General features: G+C 34.1%; 1 protein-coding gene across 1 annotated transcript in view; it reads right to left on the bottom strand.

The window, feature by feature from the left end:
* LRP1B (LDL receptor related protein 1B) overlaps nucleotides 1-25104 on the bottom strand; it is a 1816022-nt gene that overhangs the window by 171477 nt on the left and 1619441 nt on the right. The window contains exons 63-66 of the mRNA XM_036254023.1: nucleotides 24668-24761; nucleotides 21191-21307; nucleotides 20952-21071; nucleotides 19444-19563 (exon numbers count right to left, since the gene is read on the bottom strand). Of these exons, the coding sequence (XP_036109916.1) occupies nucleotides 19444-19563; nucleotides 20952-21071; nucleotides 21191-21307; nucleotides 24668-24761 (451 nt within the window). The remainder of the gene's footprint in view (nucleotides 1-19443; nucleotides 19564-20951; nucleotides 21072-21190; nucleotides 21308-24667; nucleotides 24762-25104) is intronic.

The raw sequence follows: 25104 nt of genomic DNA on the forward strand, positions 1-25104 counted from the left end.
GATGGCACAACTCTGAGAGGAATAACTAAAATGTGAGATGACATAATTATGAGGCAAGCATTACCAACACTCTGGAGTTAGGATCTGATAGAGGATATACTCTCATAGACACAAAAAGAAATAAGATGTATGATGTTCAGGAGATTAAATGTAATAGCCCTTTTCTCACCAAACAGAACAGTTTTTTTGTTTTGTTTTGTTTTGTTTTTTTGCTGATACAGGAAAGAAAACGACGCTGAGGGTCCTTTTAAAATAATAATCCCAATGCCATTCCTATAGAGATGAAATAATTAGTTTATTTTTGTAAACTGATATTATATTTTGTATAATACCTCTCAAACAAATGGATGACAAATTCTAAAGCAAAGATAAGAAAAACCTAGATATAATTTCTCAAATTAATTTGTTGATCATGATTGGATATTATACAGATCAAGCTTCTTATTTTTGGAAAGAATTTGAAGTGTAATAATTACTCTTTATTGCACATTAAGAGCAGACTTATGTGATATAAATATCCAACCAAAAAATGGGTTAAAAAAGAAAAAAGTCATCAAAATTGTCACCAAAACTGGAGAGGTAACAGAATTACCTAATTAAATAATCACTGTAATTCTTTGCTTTCCTTCCTCCCGCCCCTTTATATTAGACTAACACATTTCTTCTGTTAAAGGGAATAAATATATGGATTCCAAATGAGGGTTGAAGAAATTCCAAATTCAGTCATCTAGGTAACATGTTTGAAGTAAGGAAAAACAAACCAACCTGGAATTCAAACTACATTTGCTGTGTTAAGTCTTCTTGGAACTTGGGAGAAAAGAAAGAGAAAATAATGCTAAGAGGAAAGGATAAAAATGGTGAGATGAAAGACAGGACAGGGATGGGGAGGAAAGAAGAAGGAAGGGATAAACTGGAATTAAATTTGCTGTCCAAAGTAAGGAAAAATTTATCGTATTCTATTCCAACTGATGAATACTCAAAAGGTTGATGAAAAACATTGAGCTTTGTAAGTATATGAATTAATACACTTTATTCATCACTATATAAATCTGTATTGCATAGTGAAATCTTTTGGGGTTGAAAGCATATACAGACACTCAGGTTTTCTCCTTTTCCAGTGCTAAAAAATAGAACTCAACAACAATGAACTAGATTTTGTTGTACTGAAGAGATTTGCACAAACATTCATTCTTGTATATTGATGGAAACTAGATACAATAAAGAAATGAATTTTCTATAGGATTTCTATATTAATATGAGAAAATATTTATTACATTTATTTTTAATAGAAAGTATTTATTTGAAATAGTTTTAATTAACAGTAAACTGAAACCTTTCTGAAGTACATAAGCATTCTTTGCTGTCAATAATTTATTTTAGATATTAAAACTAACTGGATTGAAGAGGATCATGAAAATGGAAACAATTTATATGACAAATTTTGAAAGCAAATATACTCATTGGCATTATTATATGAGCTATATTCACATCCATGCTATTTACAGATGATAAAATTATTATCTGGGAGGAAAAACATCTTACCCAGGCCCCTAATTATAAGGTGTGAAAACAGCCTCAGAGACCTTATGAGACTTCACCTAGTCACAGTGCTAGTTAATGACAAAACTGGGATTAGGTGTAGATTAAGTGAGAATGTGGAGATCTAATTGTCCCTGCCGCTGGACTAATGTGTTTAAATCTGTGCTTACTGAGAAATTATCTTGGGTGTTGATTGACCTTAACTTTCTGTCTCTCTGTTTCCTCATCTATCAAATTGAAATAATAATAATAACCACAATAACAATATCAATACCACCTCATTTAAAGTTTTCCCTGAATATTACTGGAAAGTGACACACCGTAGGGCCGCAGTTAAATTTAATTATATCATCCTCTATTTTATCCCAGTTTCTGCTTTTGTATCATTTTTGATAATCATCAGGAATATATGCCAAAAGGTATTTAAGACAATATTTTTTCAATTCTAATAATGAATAAACAAACCTGAGGGTAGGTAAGAAGCCTGGAGGTACAATAGAAATACATTTAGGAAAAATGCTCAGGTATCAGAATCCCACAAATCTTTGTTGCTGGTTACCCTTCATTATTTTTAATAACCAAACCCTCGTCCTCCTTTAGCCCACACCTTTAGCTAAAACCTTCCTTCAGTATGACCCTTTCACCAAGAACCAAAGTCTGATGAAAAAATAAAAGGAGAATAGACTTCAAAAGAGGCAAACACATCATTAATTCTTCCACAAGGGAGAGTTCTGTCTTCTCCAGGAATGACCTTCACAGGAATTCTTTGCATAATTTAACAAAGAAAATTTAACTCAAAAATAAAGTTTTTCAATGGTCTCTTCACTCTACAAGTCTAATTGATTTGGTTATAGCCGACTTCTGAACCATTTCACCATGTTCTAGACTTAAAATGGCTTTATGTAGAAACCTTTCTTTGGATACTGCCAAAAGTGTAATTGAACAAGGTATAGTATATTGTGAGAAATATGTATCCAGATGCAAAAATATATAAAATCTAATCCAAATTATTAGATCTAAACAGTACTCCTCCTCCTATTCCTAAGTTAGAATGAGTACTGTATTAACTCAGTATCAGAGAAAATAATTTTTCAGGAGGAGGAGAAAAAATTTTCATTAGAGACAACCTATTCTGTGTCAGATGTAACGTAAATAATTTTGAAAATATAAAATAACTTAATCCTCTTAATAACTTTATAATAATAATGGTTTATTATATATCTAGGAAAATTAAGCTTACAAAAGTTTATACATTTAATATTATATCATAGCCAGTAAATTATGAGGCCAAAACTTTGCTGTTCTATCATACTTCTAGTGTGGTATCTACATATTTATTCATGTGAATAAATTTAATTAAGTAGTTCACTTTCCAAAGATATTTATAAAGTATGCTTATGATGGAGAACATTGGCAGGATATGTACAGTCTTGAAAACGTTTTTGCTTATATCATAAAAGAGTACAAACATTTCATAGAATATTGGGAAATATGAAATTTTAAAATACACCCTATAAACTGATAAATACTATCATAATTTTTTTTTTTTTTTTTTTTTTAAGAAACCATAAAGGTGTTATTAGCGGAAGGTATAGTAATGGCAAATGGGTTGCATCATTTTAGCCGCTGAGAAAGATAAATGTAATACACTGACACACACAAACACTAACACACAATTCCATCATAGTGGACCTCAAATATAGAGTTGCCATGCCCAAGATTATGTCTAGAGGCCTAAAGGGAAAAAAAAGAAAAGTCATCTTAATCCTTTATTCTCAGTCTTAAATTTCTTCTGCACGCCAGAGGTATTAACATTGGTTTTCCTTTCTCTGCCAATGTTCAAGAATGTTTACTTTAGAGAAAATCCCTTTAGAGACAGAGCTGAGCTGAGGTTTCCACAGGAAATCTATCACTGTGAACTTCTGCTATTGCTAAAATGCAGTGGTCACCTAGCAAGGCATTAGGTTGAACATGCAGCTAGAGAGTCAAAGGTACTACTTGTCATTCCAAACCAGAAGCATCTAAACAAGAAAGCACTCACCATTTTGAAATGAAATTACATAGACCACTAAGACACGTTTGTGAAGAAAAAAAGGCATTTCTTAAAACCATCTGTATTCACTTGGTAGACATTCACGTACCGGGGACCTCACTAGCTATACTGTTGAGTTCAGAACTCTGTTCCACATTGAGCAGAATATCATCTCCACCTCTGCAGCCGATCTGGGCACATAATTCAGTTGGCCTTTTTTAGGAAGTCTGCTGTGCTGTCCTCTGTTTATTGTTAAAAGAGAATCCCATTTCTAATGGGATTTAAAGTCTAGTAGGTTTTTTTTTTTTTATACCTTAAAAAGATAGCTCATATTTCTCCTGAAGTACTCTCCAATACCCATCTTTCTTTTATTATTAACTATAGAAACCCGTGCCCCTTCTGCATTTAAGACTTGGAATATTTGCTTTTTTGTGGGTTTTTTTTTTTTTTTTTTTTTTGGCCTATAGATAATTAAATGACATTGATTTAGTTTCAGCTTTTTCTTTTATTGCCACAACTCAAACCCTGGCCCAGAGCCTTACATAATAAGAACCAAAAAAAAAAAAGAAAAAGAAAATAATATTATCCTTATGTTTCTGATCTGATCTGTTCAATTTATTTAAATAATTAATATTTTCAGAAAGCCAACTCCATGTAGCAGTGGCATGTCTAATAAAGATGTGCCCTGAATGAGGTAATGCCTCCATGGAGAAGGGACAGGTACTGTTTCCATTTGGCACTTAGCACAGTTTCCCTGCTTTCTTCCCTGAAGCCTGGCCCCGGTCCTGAACAGAGCTGAGGTCTGGCCTGTGCCCACATCCTCCCAGATTCTGGCTCCACCCACTGCTAACTCTCCTGTGTTTCATCACATCCCCTCTAGTCTTTAAGGGGTCAAAGCGGTGGCTGCATGGAGAGGATACACCACTCTGGTGGGCCTTGGCCCGGTTATCGCTGGGCTGGTGGCCTTTCACCATGGACACTGATTCATTGGTTGTGAATAACCCACGGGCTCCAATACATTTGCAGCAGGGCTCTGAATGCTAGAGAACCACCATTCTTAGTATTTTCATTATGTAGAAAAATGTCCCGATTTTAAAATAACCCATCCCAACCTGACCCTGACTGTGGAACAAATAAATATAAAATACACACATGTTTAACAACCCAAAGTTATTTCACTACACTGTTACTCAGAAAAACATTCTGGGTTCTAAATAGGAGGGGGTGGGGAAAGAGTGTAGGGTAGCCACCCTCAAAAATACTGTGAAAGGAGAAAGTGCCTGAATTACCGGTGATGTAGGCTCACCTTCAAGTTTATAATTTAGCCTGAATACAGGGTCACATTCCTAAAAAAGTTATAACCCTAAAGAACCTATACGAAGTGCTATATTCAGCTCCTTATCTATACTTTCCCCTCTAAATAGTTTCAAAGAGTTGCCTGCCTGCATATATGTGACTCCAAAAAGGACTACAGTCCAAGAACTTACAATACCTGATCTCCAAGCACCTATAGCTCATGAACAAAGTGGGCACTGCTTCCCATAGATCCAAAAAGGCCCAATACAGTTAAGATTCTACTGGAATAAAGTCACAGTACGTAGAGAATTCTGTCCCTGTTTAGAACTAAATTAAATGTATCTGTTTTCTTCCAAAATTTACACAAATGTCAGCTTCCCCATAGGAATGGTAGTACTTGAATGAAGCCTTATCAAGGTGGTTAAGACCTGAAGAAATAAAATATGATCAAAAGAATAGAGTATAATTCAGTGGCAGGGACATTCAGGCTGAAATGTCAGGGGAGAGCAAATAAAGTTAAAGATAGAAGGTTTATCAAAGAAGCTGACCATAAAAAAAAAAAAAAAAAAAAATGGTTGAAGTAACAGGCGCAAATTTACCCTCCCACCTGAAAAAACCATCAATCAACAAACGAACAAACATGAAACAATGGTTATCAAGACACTAAACACCTAGCAACAAAGGACAGTGATTTCTGAAAGACAGGAACAATTCAGGTGAGCCCTAACCTTGCCAGATGTTACGGTATTGAAAGAGTTTCCAGGCTGCAAAGTGAAAGAAGGAAAGTTAGGCAAAATCTATTGGATTCCATGAATTAACAAGACTAAACTGAGAGTCCAGAGAGACCATCGTGGTTCTCAGAACAGGAATGGAGAAGAGAAGGTTGCACAGAATATGAACCCCAGAGACTTGGAGAGGGTCTTTCTTGCATATTCAGCAGAGAATCACTCAGTATATACATATAAAGAAATTTCCAGATATCAGCAAAAGAACCACCCAAAAGGATTGTAAGGGGCAGTGTCTGTGGTTAACACAGGACCTGAAACAGTGCCTGTTCCCACTCATCAGACTGGCACAGGACACGGATAGAGTATGGAGAGAGGTATTGCCTCAGCAGAGAACAGTTAGTCCCGGGGTGGGGGTGGGGGGAGACAAACTGCTCTGAATGCCAGAAAGGAGCATTTCAAGGCGGGGTGTTTGGAAGACTAACAGGGAGATATACTATGATTGTATGTTAGGCATGGGGCTCTTTGAGTTAAGAAAACAATCCTGGCAAACTTAAGGGAGAAAGGGATGTATTCGCAGTGTATTTCGTAGGTTGACGAATCTAAGGATAGAATCAAAAGTAGAGGCTTCCTCTTCTAGCACCATGCTGAGTGAAATAAGCTAGACAAAATGAATGCATACTTGCAACTTCAGTTTTATCTAAATGCACACTAATTTATTGTGGCCAAAAGCAGGTGGTGGTTGTATGAGGAGGCAGGGATACAAGACATGGTGGCAAAGAGAGGTACTACAAATCAAAACAGGACGTTCTTAGGGTTGATAAATATGAAAATATTTCCATTATCTCAATTGTGGTACATGTACCTAAAATTTCTCATTTTAAATATATTCAGCTTATTATATGCCAATTTTACCTCCATGAAGCAAATAGGACTCCCTTGAGTGTAGTGCACACACAGAGTTGCCATTCTAAGATTACGTGAAACAATATATTAATCGCCTGAAGATTCACACTGGTACGTGCTCTTTAGCATTTATTACTATACTGGGCATTATTCTCTAAGTCACAAACTCTTTATGACTCTATTTATTTTGGTGTCATAAAATTTTGTGGTATTTACTTAAATTTTTTATTTGTTTTCTTCTGTTTCCATCACAGAATGTGTGATTACTTGTTTTAGCCCATGTGAGTTTAGCAAAAAGTGCTGGACAAAGAAACAAAAAATGCTCTGGTAGGCCTACGGTGTAACTACTAGGCACTTACATACTTTTATTTCTCTTAAACCTTATCAGCTTTCTTAGGCAAAATTACTATGTCTGTTCACAATTAAGGAACTATTCAAGATCTGAAGAAATCTACCCAATTAATTGTTGGAGTCCAGAATGGAGTTGTGTTCCCAGTAACTTCAAAGTTTGTGGGCTCTTCCATGGAGCTGCTTGATAACCCACCAGAGCTCCCTGCCTTCCTACAGGTGAGAGGCACACCCCATTGCCCAAGATCTACAGAACACGTTAGTAGTTCTACATATTGAAACTCCCTTCCAATTAAAGTCAGTTTTTGCACAATAATCAAGACTAAAGTGTGGAACTGATAAGGAGGTAAAACAGCACTTACACAAAAATTAAATGAAATGAAATAGATATAAATTCAAAGATAGAAACTAGAGTTTCAAAATCCAGATTTAAGGGAGAAATACCTTATTATTTGACTGAACCAAATCAAGTCTGCATTTTCTATTTTCTTTCTTTACTTATTTCTCAAATATTTATTTGTTTCGGATTCTGTATTAAGTATTGGGTATATACTAGGAACTAGAAGAAACATGAATTTAGCCCTCCTGGAATTTATAATTTGGCAAGGGAGACAGTCGACTTCATTAGAACCTTTTAAAAAGCATGAAAACAGTTCGTTAATAGTTGACATTAAAAATCTGGTAGAATGTACATGAAATCTCTCAAATTGGGGGTTAAGGAAATCAACCATAGATCAACAGTGTGAACACTGGTTTTGTTTGCTTTTAATAAACACAATATTAGAACACAAAAGCAGCTTTGCACAAATGGAACAGAAGACAGCACATTGACTACAAATGCTGCGCTCTGTTCCACAGATCATAACCAACATACAGAAATTGAGAAGGTTTCACTGGAGACATATACAACTGATTAACAGAATGGGAAATAGAACCCATGGACAGAGATTAAACAAAATGAAATTATTTGGCCTAAAAAAGAATGTAAAAAATTAATTTGAGAATCTTTAAAGAAAGTGATTTTATACAAAGGATAGTGTTAAGTTTTTCAAAATTTCTATTGGAAAGGATTTTTAAAAAGCAGGTTTCATTTATAGTATGAGGATCTTAGATATAAAAGAGTAGAGTAGGTTTTGTGTTTGTTTATTTGTGTGTTTGTTTGTATAGATGACGAAGGACAAATGTGGCCCTACTTTAACAAGATGACCTTTAATAACCCTTTCCATCAGATTCCAGGAACATTATAGCCATCTATGCACCCTACATGGAACTGAGTGGACTTGACATTCTCAGCTCCATCATTTTCTGTGATTAGAAATGCATTTGGTGTTAATTAAGCAACATGATTAATAAACACTTTCCATCTGTCAGTAAGATGCTAAAAATTACTAAATTAGAGCATTGAGCCAAAAAATGAAATCAAGTATATGGGTAATTTTGCACTATCAAGAAGTAGTAAATTCCAGCTATGAAAATCAAATTACATAGTAAAAGCTCTGGAATTTAAGATTAGTATTGCTACCCCCTCAACCCACACTGGTTGCTTCTGGATAGTCATACCTTTAGTCAATAGAGTGACATGTATTTACTGTTAGTTTAATTGTTCTAAATTAGAGATTCTTAGCATGTTCACTTCTTGCATTTGTTCCGGTGACCAACAAATACAGCATTTAGTGCCAAGACTTAACTGTATCTTCAAAAAAAAAAAAAAAAAAAATCTAGACAATTCATGCCCAGTGGACAATGATTAAGTTTTATGAAATTAAAAAAAAAAAAGAATGCTTTCTTACTATTAAAGTTTTCAAAATATTGGAATAAAACACAGGGTTAATAACCTTCATTCTGAAGAGTCAAATCTTTGACAGCATAATAAGAGTAAACAGCATTAGCATGATCAGATAGTTTCTTCTCAATAGCCACTTGTATTTTAATCTATTTAAAAATCAAAACAAAATTAATAAGAAAAATTAATCACAATAATTCTAGAATTGACTTCCTCTACAAATATATCTTCAGTATTATTTATTCTTTATTTATATTGGGAGGAACTTTTGAATAACAAAATGATGCAGGCACCCTTTTAAAAAGCACTATTATAGTTCCTCAAATGTCTTGTATAATGTGTAGAATTTAAATCGTAGGAATGGCTTCATTCCCTGAAAACACTTCTGGTAATGAAGTACCTACAGCAAATGTGTGTGTGTGTGTGTGTATGTGTACACACATACACATATATAATCACTGAAAAAGCTTCAAAAGAAGAAATTGCATAATCTAAAAAATAAAACTATAGTTATGTTTATTCATTCATTTATTCAAAAGCAGGATGTTTTCAAATGTGTGGCCTGAATAACATAGGTGGTAAGCTGGGGATCACGCACCAGACAGTTTAGTGTATGAACATGGTGTTCGTTAGTATTGAATGGCTTGTAAACAGTTATGCCCTGTTCAATTTTCTTTCATTTTTCCTAGTTGCTTCATTATGAAAAGTTCAGTTATGAAAAGATAGGGCTTCTCTGACACTCACTAATCTCTCTCTTTAACAAAGAGAGAGCTAGATTTTGATTAGCCATTGTCAACCCAGAATTGTGTCCAGCTAGAATGTAATGCCATTGTTTTCATTGTACTTAGTTTACTATTACTTTTATAGCAAACCATTACATTTGGGGGTCATGATCAGTGGTCTGTCTTTGCAGAGAGGGGCTGTATTCACTAACTATGTTTAGAATTGCCACTGAAGAATGCCGATAACAAAAGCAGACTGATTTTTGTCTTATTACTGCCTAAAACTGTCTATAGACAAAGCATTGCTTTATTGCCACTATTCTTCTCACAAACTCACTGAGTAACAACAGGTTATTAAAAAAAAAAAAAAAAAAACTTTTTAAGTATGCATTTCTTTCTGGTGGCATTTACCCATTCCAATTTATTTGGGATAATTTGTAACTGTGACTTAATTCTTTGCCTTATTACAAATTTATCATAGGTCAAGGAAGCCCTGTTGGGTAATAGTTAAGTATATGGAACTGGAGACAAATCCTATGGATTCAAATATCTTCTCACCCACTTCCACCTGGATAACTCTTAGAAAATTACTTACACTCTCTGAGTTGTTATATCCTTACTTTTAAAATAGGAATAATACTAATAGGATTGTTGTGAAGATTAAATGACATAATTCACATAATGATTAAGACAATGCCTAACATATAATAAACGTTCGAAACTATTAATTATCCCTATTATTAGACTTCTTTGAATTCCCCAAGTCACTAATATAATAGCTTACTTAATGTTTTTTGGTAGGTGTTTATTAATTTTAAAATAAATAAATATTATAAAGATATAAAAACCAAGCTTCATTACATAAGTAAATATTAAAAATGAAACAAATAATATAAACTGGGCCCAGAGGATGTTGTAGGATAAATTTACCGAGGAATTTTTTAAAGCCTGGTGCCTCTTCTTTGAAGAACAGGAGGTGCTGATAGGAGACCTTGAAGATCAACACTGCACAATTTTCAAATTCCCCTTTGGTAATACCGGATCCTAATTGGTAATACCTCTTGGCAAACTGAGGCTTTTAAGTACTAATTTTAAGAAATATTTTCAAAAACTCAGCTGTAATTACTTAATTCAAATCTTACAAATGATCATGGTGAATCTTGAGTAAAAAATGTGTATTTAGGTGAATGATTCTAAATTTTTTTCCCTGTCCCACACAATGGTATGCTCTTAATTCAAAGAAGAGCATACTTGCTAGACTTACTAGAAGAGCATGACTTGCTAGATTACTGAGTTCATAAAATGTTTTATGATTACTAGAGGTAGGTTTCCTAATATTTAGTGAGATTTTTACTGCTCAATGCCTGTTTGGGTTTTTTTTTTTGTTTTTTTTTTTTTTCTGTATTGATTATAGAGAGAGAGGAAGGGAGAGGGAGAGAGAGATATTAAGATCAATGAGAGAGAACGGCAACTGGTTGCCTCTTGCATGCCCCCCACTGGGTATCTGGCCCACAACCTGTGCATGTTCCTTGACTGGTACATGGGTTGACACTTAACCACTGAGCCACACTGGCCAGTCTCATTGCTTGTTTATATGTCAATAAGGTTGAGGTTTTAAACTCTGTAAGCACCAAACTGAAGATCTGAGTAGTTGTTTCAAAGGATCTCGTGGTGAAGCAGTGATTGTCCTGAAGTGGGTAAATGCTAATTCGAAGAACTCTAAGCTCATCCAGAACACTGCTAGCATGGGTATTTATAAAGTAATATGACATCCCATCATCTGTGGAGAATTTCAAGAAACAGATTAAAATATCTAAATGAGGAATCTAACTTCCTGATACATAGTTATAACTGTTAACTGCCATAGCTATATAGTTCTTATATGGTAACGCCATGATTCATTGCAATTAAGTAATATATTGAATTCTCTAAGCATGTTTTACTTCTAGGATTTAGAAGCTCATTACAAAGAAGACTAGAATATAAACAGACTCCATATTTGATTTAAAAGTGTTATCTAATAAGAATATTCAGAATGAGGGTCAAAGCCATATATGTTACTAGGTCAATTTATGGTGACAGGATAAATTAGATTGAGACTTCAGAAATGTCAACAAGTTGGAACAAGTTAGATGTTACTCTTTAAATAGCTTAATAAATGAAAATGTTCTGGTAAATATTTTATGGAATATAATGAACATAACAGTCTGAGGAATGGGGTAGTCCCAGAGATGTGGAAATGGGGTAGACTGACAATCCCCAGCAGAGGGGGTGGTGGGGGAGAATAAACCACAGAACTTATATGCATGTCTGCATGAACAATGGACATGGCCAACAAAGCTGGGGACAGGGCAGGGAAGGAGGGGGAGGGGGAGTTTGTGGGGGGGAGAAGGAGAAACATCTGTAACAAAAATAAATAAATTAATTAAATTGAAAAACAGTTAAAAAAATAAATTCCCAGCATTCTACTATGAATTTTTTATTGATTCTGTCATTCAGTATTTAACTTCTATTGTTAACACACTCAATTCCTAAAGAATTTATTTTAATAACTAAACAAATTATAAAATTAATTAAATCTAAAACAAATTACTTTAAATTTAATATTAGCACATACAACAAAATGGCTACTAAAATACTATTGTAGCCTGGCAGTGTGGCTAAGTGGGCTGAACATCATTCCATGGACTGGGAGATCTCAGTTTGATTCCCAGTCAGGATACATGCTTGGGTTGTGGGTTCAATTCCTGGTAGGGGGTATTCAAGAGGCAACCAATCAATGTTTCTCTCTCTCATAGATGTTTCTGTCTCTTTCTCTCTTCCTCTCTCTCTAAAAAAAAATTGATAAAAACATATTTAAAAAGGAAATAGAATATTATTGTAGATATATACATATTCTGCAACTTTTTATTGGTGTAAAGTTAAATATTAATATATGAGCTTAAATTAGAATAATATATACAAATTCACAAATATTATTAAAATATAATTTTGAAAATATGTCAGATTTACTTCAATAAATAATGTCAGATGAACTTCAATAAATAATGTCATTTCTATTTCTTCTGCATTTTCTCAAATATCAGTCAAATTCCAGTAACTTTATCAAAAGGGAAACATATATATACTGGAGGTTTGTCTCTGTCATAACATAAAACTGTGACAGGAAGTACTGAAATCATATGGATAAAGTGGTCCATAGGGTGCATCTGCTGTCTACTTTAGTTCTCTAGCCCTTATGTAATATTTTCAAGTCACTTCTTTAGGTCAAAGGAAATCTCCGCATGAAGAATATCTGTTCATATTTTTTTATTTATTTTTTAATGAATCCTGAACAAGGAACCATATATGAACAGTGGTCTAATAGCATGAAAAACCTAGCCTGCACACCCTGCATTCTAAACTTTGAATCTAAACTGATTGGAGCATAACAATGTTTAGTAGAATCATCATCTATATGACATCAGTACACTATACACAGATCATAAAGCCAATTAATGGTACAGTTACAACTCTATAATAGGTCTTTTATTCTCATTACTATATAATGTCTTGAAATGTTAATGGCTAATAATGAATAGATAGTCTTTTCATAAGCAAAATCTGATACCACTTGGATCCTCAAACTTATTTTTACTAATGAGCATAAATCTAACTTTTCTTAGAAGGATAAACAACAATATTTTTTATGCATAGATGCATGATCAGATAGTGGTGTTGGGGGAAAAAAAGCATTACAATCTTTCATTCTACTTATTTTCATTAACTAATATACAGCTTAATCATCTAAACATAGTACTAAGCAACACAGAATAATCCCTGACAATGTAAATGATAGAATATTATCTAAGAAAATAGCCAACCTAAATGATATGTAAACGGAAACTTATAAACTAAAACAAACATGGATATTTTTGTTCTAAAGGTAGGTTAAAGGAGGAGTCCTGCAAAGGTTCTACATTTCTTACTGTTTTTATACAGTGCACAGCACTTATTCTTTTCACATACCACTATCAGTTTGCAACTAGTTTTTTGAATAAGTGTGTGTGTGTGTGTGTATGTGTGTGTTATTTTACTTTATGTTTCTAGAGAATCAAATATAGTTGAGGAAGGATGAAGGGTATATAATGACAAGTATAAAGTTTTTTCAAACAAAAATGTCATAGAATATTACATTTCTGACTCAACTTATTTTAAAAAATATCAACTACGCCAACCCCAGTTTTTATTAAAACAAATATGTGGTTTCTCTTCTTGACAAACTCAGCTATAAACGTCACTGGGAAAAAAAAACAAAAACTATTTATTTCTATGGCTTTTCCTACAGCTCAATCCTGCTTGGAATATGTTACATGCCTCCTGACTCAGTGTGTGGGCTTCCTTTCAGTTTGTGCAACAAAATTTAAACCTCAGCTTTCTCTATTATTAAGACTGAGAAAAAAATAAATAACATCAGCAAATAATGAACATCCTTTTGGTAGAGAGACAGTCAACGACTGAAAGTTACCGAAGACAGTTTAAAAAAAGATTAAATGTGCTCCCCTTACACTACTTAATGATTCACATGCAGGACATTCATTTCTTTGTAGAAAAACTAGAAGACAATTTCCTTGCCCCATTTCCATGGATAGAATCTCCTTCAAGGGCTTTATTGGAACCCAAATATTTCAGTGTCAAAGAGGCCTTTTCTTTATTTCTCTCTCATATGTACACACACACTCACACAAACACAAAAACACAAACACATAGAGATATACTTACACGTACAAAAACGATATTGTTGGGAATGGCCTACCCTCAAGCAAGGAGCGGTGACGCCTGCGCTCCACAGCACACATTATAGGCAGACGCAGACCAGACCAGTTGAGTAGCACAGAGCATCACATTCCCAGAGACTGTGCAGCTAGAAGGCTCGTTCGCCTTCCCACCTGTCAACATAAAGGTGTATCACCCCACCCCTCCAAATATCTAAGACAGATACGGTGATGTCCTATGTTAGAAAATGTCTTCACTGGAAAATGTAAATATGCACGGTTTTCCAATATACAGAATTTAGTACACCATCCTGCCTGCCTATAAGAGCACAGCAAATGTCCCCCATGAATCATCCTGAAATCATGGAACTGACATTTGCTAAATGTTATTCTAAGTGTAAGCTAATAAGCTTTTTGAAAATAACTAAGTTCACATGTAAGTACATTAAAATATGAATCATTTCACTATATGTATAGTCATCAGTACTAAAGCTTTCCTCTCCAGGCCTATGCCAGGTCCTAAGTATGACTGACAGAATCCTGCCTCTGAATGTTGTCACATCTGCTTGGAATGAACGTTCAGGCAAGGTGACAACTAGGGAACTGAGACTCTGTCTACAGAACAAATTGTATAAACTATTTTGTGCTTTATTTTCCAATGAATGTGTAACAATTGTAACATGTACAAATAACCTTTAGTATGGAAATGTGTTATTTACATTAATACACTGGAATACCAGAAAATGTTAAGCTTCAACTTACTATAGAAAACATAATATTATTTATGTAAACGTTAGAAATACTATAGCCTGGCTGGTGTGACTCAGTGGTTGAGTGTTGACCCATGCACCAAGAGGTCATGGGTTCAATCCCCAGTCAGGGCACATGCCCAGGTTGTGGGCCAGATCCCCAGTGGGGGGGCATGCAGGAGGCAGCCAATCAATGTTCTCTCTCATCGATGTTTCTATCTCTCTCTCCCTCTCCCTTCTTCCCTGTCTAAAATCAATAAAGAAAAATAAATAAATACCATAAACTATTAGGTACATATTATTAAGTGCATACTATAGTAAACGTCTTTTTGTTTTTTTTTTTAAGTACATGTGATGACATAATCATTTCAGGCTTCGGGACAGGTGGAGGAAGGAAAGGGGGATAGGATTAGTTGTTGCTGCAGGGATTTGGATGTTTAAAAGAGATCTCTTAGGCCAGATGTCAAAATCTATTAAAAATGGTACATGGTGCTTACTGTACAACTTTCTGTTCAAGTCTGTATGTTTTAAATATTTTATTATTTAACATTCACTTTCTTTGATTGAAAAAAATGTTTCTTATATTCTTATAGATTGGGTAGTTTGATTCAAATTTCCTCAGCAGCCATTTAAGAGAGAATACACACACACTTTCAATTTTCTCTTTTGGCTTGAACATCTTCAGTATCATGTTGAAAAAAATCAGGCTGTGGAAAGTGCAAAGCTACTGTGGGAAACTCAAGTCCCTCTTACAAGCTCTAGCTAGTGTGATTATTACTAACACATTTATTAAAATTAATCAGCCAAGCAGTTTATACATCACAACTGCTGAGAAACAGCAAATGATGCTGAACCAACTTCGGAGCAACTCTCTTAAATGACGCAGACAGATGTCCAGGTGCGGAGGAGGGATGTAGGAGGAGGGAGCAGGGAATGCACCGCAGGGAGCAGTGACCTGGCAGAACAAACAGCTAGTGGATTCTAGAAAGCGGGAGAGTGAGTGCAGAGCTGACCAGGAAATCCCAGCCAGAACAACTGACATAAGAATGTTTCATTGGTCTGGCTGGTGTGGCTCAGTGGTTGAACATTGACCCATGAGGTCATGGTTCAATCCCCCATCAGGTCACATGCCCAGGTTGTGGGCCAAATCCCCAATGGTGGGCATGCAGGAGGTGACCAATCGATGTTCTCTCTCATTGATGTTTCTATCTCCCTCTCCTTCCTCTCTCTGTAAAATCAATAAAGAAAAAAAAAAGAATGTTTCACTGGGATCTGGGAACTGAGAGTCTAAACATAAACCAGGGAGAAAGAACACAGTTAAAAGACATGTTCTGCTATTTTAAATGTCCAGTTGTAGGAAAACTCCCACAGTGATTACAAAGCAGAGGCCTGGACCTAGTACACCCCGTCAAATCCCCAGGTTTGCATTCCATCTCTAAATGAAGGGCAGAAGGTGAAGAAAGTTTGAAGATGAGATTCTGAATGAAAATCCTGGAGCTGCTACAATTGGGATCTTCCACTTACTCTGCTCAGACATTCAAGTGTGATGTTTGCCCAATATTGCCATCAATAGTTAAACAGCCCTCTAAGAGTAGTCATCAATAGTCTAATAAAAGTATGTCTATCTACATTATAAAAATATTGTTTTACTTTGGGCATAAAATGAAGAAAGTCTAAACACCTTCAGGAAAAGTAAGTAATTTTGTAACTGTTAACTCACAAAATTAAGTTGTGACCATGTTGTCATGACTATGAGGGTAACATCAACTTTAATTTTTACTTACACGTAAATAGAGCTAAAATGTTTTTAAAATATTTATGAATTTATATCTGAATATGTTATTGTAGCTTTTACAGATATATTTAGCTATCTCAAAATTAAGTGTAATAAAAGGGGAAAACTGTGTAGTCAATTTTACTTTTAAAATTTAAATCCAAAGTTTCACCAAGACTAGTTTATTAGACTAAGACTCTTTAACTGTATTTAATCTATCTCCATTTAAATGATTTCAGGGACTTCTTAACTTCTAGATTAGCATACAATATTTATACATATTGAATTAGCTGTTAAATTTGCAAGTAATTGTAAGATCTCAAAATTATACTGGGTTGAATTAAATAAATGTGTTATTCAAGACAATTTAAAAATTAAATAATTTAAAAATATTTATACATTATTGGTATTTGACTATTTTAATACCCTACACTACATGCATATTTTTTGTGTCATGTGTTGTTTTGTTAGGCTATTCCATTTTCTCTCTCTCTCCCCCTCTCTCTCCCACACTGGTTTTATTTACATAATGAAACACAAAATAAAACAAAGCATTTCATTTAGAATATGTCAAAGTAGAACAAAACTACAATGCTAGACCTTTAGAATTGACAGAAGCAAATTAGGAGGAAGTGGTAACCATTTCATTTGTTTTAGCCCCATTATAAAACATTATGGGGGGAGGCACTCATTGAATTGAAAGAAACTTCTACATTGTATTTTAGTATAGCATTTTTCTATCCTCATATTTGAATGGCCAAGAGGCTAATTGCTTCCCCTTTCTTCTGTCTTAAATAAGTTTATAATTGCCATGTATTTTTGCTAATTCTGTTAATATTGTGGAATAATTTCCATATATATGTTTATATATAACACATATATATATATATGTAACTTTATAACAGAAAACAGTTACATATGTTTCTATTTCTATACAAAGAATGAAGTAGGTTCAAGCTACATTTACAAACCAGATGCTTTGGTGTCTTAACAACCCTGGATTCAAGTCTCACTTCCACCACTTGCTAGCTGCCGGTGTTTGGGCAAATTCCATACCCTCAATGTGTCTCATTTTTCTCATTAATAAAATATCAAAAATAAAGAGATTAAGTGAGGTGATCACTGTAAAGCCTTTAATAGTTCCTGAGCCCTACGGTAAACACCAAATAAATATTAGGCATTAATGTTATGATGATTAATCCTTATGAGTTTGCACAATGTAATGTACCAAACAGTTAAATCACATCAAAGTGAGGAAGATGAACAAGAAGAAAATATAGAAATAACATTCCAGACAAGAAATTATGCAGATAGTTAATATAAATCATTCCACTTTGCTTTGATTAAAACAACAACAACAAAAAACCTGAAAAAACAAGCCCTGGCCAGTTTGGCTCAGCAGTTAGAGCATCAGCCCTCAGACTGAAGGGTTGAGGGTTCGATTCCAGGTCAAGGGCATGTACCTGGGTTGCAGGTTCGATACCCAACCTGGTCAGGGTCATGTGGGAGGCAACTAGTTGATGTGCCTCTGTCACGTTCATGTTTCTCTCTTTCTCTCTCTCTCTCTCCCTCCCTTCCTTCCACTTTCTCTACAAAGTCAATGGAAAAACATCCTTGGGTGAGGATTAATAACAAATAAACAAACAAAAAATGAGTAAACTACTCAGTAATATAAACTAGTTGTCAAAAGTCATTAATAATTGTGATGGACAAATCGGTGATGACTATAGTTTGAGGCCTTGTAAATTGATTTTATGGTTAAGTGGCTTTATGATACTATGATAAGGTTTACTGGTTACATGTCCTAAAGACACAGTTACATGGAAGACAGTATTAGTAAAAACCAAAGACATTATTGCCAGTGATTATACGTATAGCTCATAAGTGTTGGTCAACAGAAATGGAATTTCAGAGAACCTAATGCTTTTTATGATTTTTGTTTCTCCCAGAAGTATTAAGAGCAGAGCAAAATCTAGCAAATGTATTTAACATGATTTTGTCTATGAAGCCTGAAAGTCCTACTTTCAATTTATGCAAACTTTGCCTTTTTAATCAACTATTGGATTATCTTTTTATTTCCCCAGCAATGTCAAATTTGGTGTATTCACTTACAAAATAGCCTCAAATAATGTTTAATAAATGTTCATAAAATAAATTACACATGACAATAAATGTTCATAAAATAAATTACACATGACAGCTATTCTTCACTCTGTCTCACTGTTGACATTTTTAAGATAGGATAAAATACATTGTACAAAATTAATATGCTCTCCATTTCTGCAATGTTAATTAAAGAATAATTACTGTAAATAAAATAAATGATTTGAAGTGAAAATATTGTTTCAGAAACACATGCTTACAAGTGATTGCTGTTATCTACTTAACCAGAACAAATCCTTTTATTATTTTTTCCTTTTTTGCCAATGTTTAAGAATTAATAATCATCGAATGGAAAATTATATGAATATAAGCAGAAAAATGAAGTCTAGAATAATATGAAAATAGTGTTTCATTGTTTTTAGTTATTAAATGGTAGTATCTTGTACATGCTCTAATGTAAGAAAGTGACCATTTTTATCTATCCTTTTAGAAATAGTTTTGACTTATACTAAAGCAATACTTACTCTTCTGCCTTACCCTCTCCATGCTTTCTATGAAATAGCTAAGCTGAGGTTGTTGACTCTGTGAACACAGAGACAAAGTTTCTCATGTAAGACTTCAGTTTCCTCCGAATTGTGTTCACATTCACTTTACTATGGCCATCTCAGAGGAGGACACACACACCATAGGTAAGATCCACAGTCACACTCACCGCAGCTGGCCTCGTCCGACGCATCTGCACAGTCCGGGTCCTCATCGCAGACCCACAACTTGGAAATGCAATGCTTGGTAGTTCTACACTGGAAATAGTCTGGAGAACAGCTGTTTTCAGCTTAAGAAGAAAACACCTATTAAAATGTGGCTTTGGCCAAGGATACTTTATATAAAAAGCAATTAGATGAACAAATGTTTAAGATAGTTGAAATTGTATCATCTTTTCCTTGATAATGCTATGAAGGTGATGAGTTTTATCTTTTAATTATGATGTATTCCTAATATTCTTTCAGTGGAAATAAATAAAAACATATTTCTTCAAAGAGGCATTTGATAAGAATCAGTTTGCAAAACAGTCCCACCTAGATTAGATTTTAAAACTAATTTCATAAATAAAGAATTGAGAGCCTTTCAGAATAATTTTTCCAGAAAGATAAATTTTAAAATGTATACATATGTATTTTTATAAATGAAAAAACACTAATATTGGAAAATACTAGTCAATGATATAATAAAAAACATAAAATTTACCAAAGTCTCTAGTTGTATTGAGTCTTTGAGGGAAGAGGTGAAACATCTGACTTAGACTATAAACCCCATCACAAATCCTAGTCAGTTTAATGACCAGCTTCTAGAATGCCTAAGCATAAAGAACTGGTACTACTTTACTCTGAATGCATCATCTTAATCAAGTTGCTGGACGGCTGCACATTATTTACTGATAAAATTTTAGAGGAATAAAATAAAACTTCAGCAAGACAGAAATGTTGACAGCATATCTGGTAAAATCCAGAAATTTGACAGGTACTCTATCCTTCAGAGCCTGTGAGTGTGTAAGTGTGTGTGTGTATGTGTGTGTGTGTGTATGTGTGTTCCTGCACCAGCTTGCCTGCCTATGCGCATGTATGTGAATTGTTTTCCCTTCCATTTAAAGAATCTCAATTTTGTTTGGAATTGGAAGTAAGAGATGAACAAAGTAGAAAATGTTTTACTATTGTTCTCTGAAGTAGCTAGTTAAGGTACATGATATAGGGCATTACTTACAGTTTTTAACAAATAATTTTATTGTTATTTTGTCTAGACTTTGTTTCTTGTCATAAATATAAATGTATTTTGTGGGGGGGCAATCTTTAATTAATATGGCACTAATTTCCAGTAACTAATTTAATAGAATGTCATGACCTATACCTACTTACTATGAGCAAAAATTTAATTTATGAAAAAATTCCATAATCACCTGTAATGTTTGGGCTGCTGCTCTTAAGAATGATGTGAATGCATGAATTTTTCATGTTTATCAAAATCTCCATGTTTCCATTTTCTCTCTATTCTTCCCATAGAACTTCTTAATAATCCATCCCAATAAACAGCTATTTGAAATTAATTGGCATAACTGCTGTTACATTTTTCTGTACTGTATGAATTCGAAGTGCACAGAAACAGTGTGCAGACCCATTCAGCTGGGAGTCAGAGGAAGACAAGGAAGAGCATTTTCAGATGACTTACGACAATCTCTTTCATCTTCCTCATCCCCACAGTCGTCTTGCCCATTACATCTGAGGTTTACTGGGATGCATTTCTGATTCTTGGTGCACTTGAACTGACCCGAGAGGCACACATGTGTATCTAAAAGATAAAAAGAGCAACATTATTTGCCAGGAAACCCGTGTCTGCATTGAAATTGGTGTGGACATAATCAGTTAAGAATTCGATTTATGTTCCTTGGTTGAAAGTGCATCACCTACCACAGTTGAGTTCATCCGAATTGTCCCCGCAGTCATTCTCTCCATCACAGAGGAACGCAGGCAGAGCGCAGAGCCCTGTGCCACACTGAAATCGGCCAGGCTGACATTTAAATTCAGCTACAGGAGGAAGCATACAGGTATCATGGAATGATAATCTTAGCTTGTGCTTTCTTCAACAGAGCTTTTCTGACATTCAAAATGTTTCTAACATTATTGTATTAAACATACCCCAGAGCAAAATGGGAATGTCTCCCATCTAGATAGCCATGGATTCAGATGCACAACTCAGATGGTCTCATAAACCAGTATTAAGAAAAACAATGAGCAACATATAAATATAAAGATATAGATTTAGAAAATATAAATGTCTTCTCACTTCAACAAAATGATAGAGAAGGTAAGTGGCAGAATAGACTTTATTGTATAAAAATAGTTATTGCAATATCATTTTAAAAAGTAATTTCTCTTTCATCACTTGGCTATCTGTCATATGTGAGAGGAACATCTTCCCTCAAAACATACTCCCCAGAGCTACTTAAAATCAATGCCTTTTATAAGTATAACATTTTAAATCAGATTTATATTAATTTCTATAATTCTATTAACATAAAAGGGCAACATCTTATAAATAGTAAAGATGTTTATGTACCATACATATTTTATTATAGTAAATAAATCCCAGGTAATAGTTTGTTTCATCAGCTATATGTTTTAGTTTATATACAGAATAACAATGAAATAGGATTTATTGAGTAACTACTAAGTATCAGGCACTGGGTGTGGCCCTTTCACAAGCAATTACTACCTGAATCTCATCATAACCTTCTCAACTCAACAACACCATAGCCACTTTTATAAATGAGAAAATTAAATCTCATGGACATACAATTTCCAAGTGTCAGACCCAGAATTTAAATCCAGATCTGACTCTGAAGTCTTCTCACAAGCTGTGTTCATAATGTGTGTTACTAATCACTTTGAGATTAATAGAAACTAATAATGATTTATTCATTCAAACCAGTCACACAAATGTTTATAAATTATATTTTAAACTTTCTTTGGAAAATAACATATGTTTTATAATTACAACATTATTAAAGATTTCCTCAACATTTAAAAAAATAACTCTGAATGCATGTGGACTTCCATAAAGGTGAGTTCTAAAATGTTAAGTCATTTACCTCCAATCTACAACATGTATTGATTAATGACACTAAATGTTTAAACTATGCTATACTAATTTCTAAACATGTTCATTTCCTCTATTGCTTCCTATAAAGTTTCCTGTAATATTCCTTTGCTACCAAAACAACCTTCCCATAAGGATGAGGTAAATTCCTCCTTCCACGTCTGGGAAAGAACTGGAAAGACTATCTGACTTTCAGATTTGTCTCTAGAATGATCCTCGGTGAATTAGAATATCATAGGAAATATAATTACAAACTTAGGATGCCAGAGAATTATCGATGCATGTCTCTTATCTACATTTATGTAAAAAATATTATGTAAGTTTGCAAGTATGTGAAACTGGGATAAAGCTTTCCTGCCTTTTAAGGTGCAATTATAGGTATTGTCAGTATCTCTTAGTAGCCACAAATTTTGATGATACAGCTATTCAAAAATGCATACTAAACACTCCACAGACTCATGTACACAATGTTCCACCTCACCATGATTCTCAAAATGAAGTTATGCCTATAGACGTCCAACATTGTTAACCCATCAATTCCAAGTAAGAGATCATTTATTAAAAGATCACAGAGAGATTACTACAAATAGAAACCTGTAGTATTGGTATTTAACCAAGATAAGGATCATAGAGAGGCTCTTAGATAAAAGATGTCTCTTTGGTTCCCATCAAAAGACATTAAAGTTTTGTTTATTCACTGTATATTCTGTAAGTGGGTAAATGTAAAAAAAAATCACTATATTAAATTTGTAGTTAATTTTTATATCAATATGATTATAGCATGAAATTTCAGTCTAGATTAAAATTAGTGTTCAGGAAATGAAAATATACTAGAAGGGAAAGCACTTGATGTTAATGACTTTCTCTGTGGGTCATCACGGTGATATTTCCCAGAGGACACTTTGGGGAATCTGGGAAGAAAAGGTCATGTTCACATGAGGGCTAAATTAACACACTTATGCATGTTTGTTTCTATAAGTTACAAAAATAAATTGCATTTATTTTATTTACTATAACATGAGAAGATTTACCTTATTGTGGGGACATTAAAGACTTTCTTTAAATGAGTAAATCTCAATTGGCACTCAATATAATTTTTTATCACTTTGATATTTCTTTTAATTCAATAACTTGAAAAGAGAATGACTCAGGCATAATAGTGTATCTATCTCATCCAGAAAATAATTTTATATATTATGTCTTATAATAAAAACAAAAATAATATTAATAAATCAAAGAGCAAATAATCTATCAGACTCATAAAAAGAATGTTGAAAAAGTGATGACTTTCAGAACATGTTTCCTTCTTATTGAATATATTACTTGCTGCTTCCAAACACACAAATGAACTATGTGAAAGAACTTCATATGAGCAAAGGAATAGAACTTGTCTAAGTAACTACCTAGTGATTCTAAGTTTGAAACAGCCTTGCAATTACGTGGTGGTAAGTCTACAGAAGGAAGTAGCCAGCTTTCACTATGACAGAGCACTCTCCTTCTTTCGTGTAAGCCTAAGGAGACTCTTGAACGTAAATGTCAAGGCCAAATCATGGTAACCATCCACTGGGATGTTGAGGGAATTATCATGATTGACTACAGGCATCTTCAACTTGACAAGACAGTATTGGAATGACCCATGGAGTGAACTGTAAAGGCTATAAAGGAAAAGTTGGCTGATTGTTCATTACAAAGTTACCAAAGATAGCTTTAGAAAAAAGTAGCACCTAACCATGCCAATCACAGTCAGATGTCAAGACATACGTAATTGCTAGTGACTTTAAGGCAACTGCTAAGAGCATATTAAATTGCCTAACTGCAAACTAATGAGTTATATTGAAAAAATCTGACTTTTTAAATAAATTTTCAGTATTTTAATACTGACAGAAAAGTGAAAAAATTATACCCCTTAATGGTAAGATTTTAGTCATTGAGTGACATTCTGAAAACTTGCCCATTTTTGCCTCCAAACGGGTGATATATTAAGTCAAAATCATGCTGATTGTTACTCTTCTGATCACTACATAAAGCAATGTAGTTATTCAATAACTAAAAATGGGAGTTAGGGAAAACTAACAAATTTTGATGCTGTCACTCTAAATGCAATAGTTACAGATACATACCCAAGGCATTGCAACACATTTTTGTTGTATTTTTAAATATAGACATATAAAACCTTCCTACTGTAATTTTGAACAAGCATCAGAAAGTATCAGATCGAGCTTTAAGTTTTCATGTCAGGGATATAAGGAGCTCTACATGCTGAGTCCTACTTTCGCCAGTGTACTCACGACAGTCATCAGGTTCGTCAGACCCATCGCCACAGTCATCCACGGTGTCACATTTCCACCAGAACGGGATGCATTTATCAGTTTTGCAACGAAACTTTAAAAAAAAAAAAAAGAAAGAAAGAAAGAAAGGTTGAAACTTTACTGTATATAATAAGTATTTAAAACTCCCTGGGCAGAGCAGCCTTGCCTAATCTCTTGCTGCAAATGTGAAATGTGGCGGGTGTAGATAATCCAGGATAGGGCATTATTACAGAACAATCAGCAGCAGAATAATCTTCTAAAAAAGCACGTTGTCCAGGAAAACCTCCTGGATTGCCCGAGCACAGAGGAGACACCCTTTACATACTGCCTGTGGGTTTTTGCACCAAAAAGCATTGAGTAGGACTACAGAGAGCATGTGGCCAGCAAAGCCTTAAATATTTATTATCTGACCCTTT

This window comes from Molossus molossus, unplaced genomic scaffold (assembly GCF_014108415.1).
Source record: "Molossus molossus isolate mMolMol1 unplaced genomic scaffold, mMolMol1.p scaffold_m16_p_11, whole genome shotgun sequence".
NCBI lineage: Eukaryota > Metazoa > Chordata > Mammalia > Chiroptera > Molossidae > Molossus > Molossus molossus.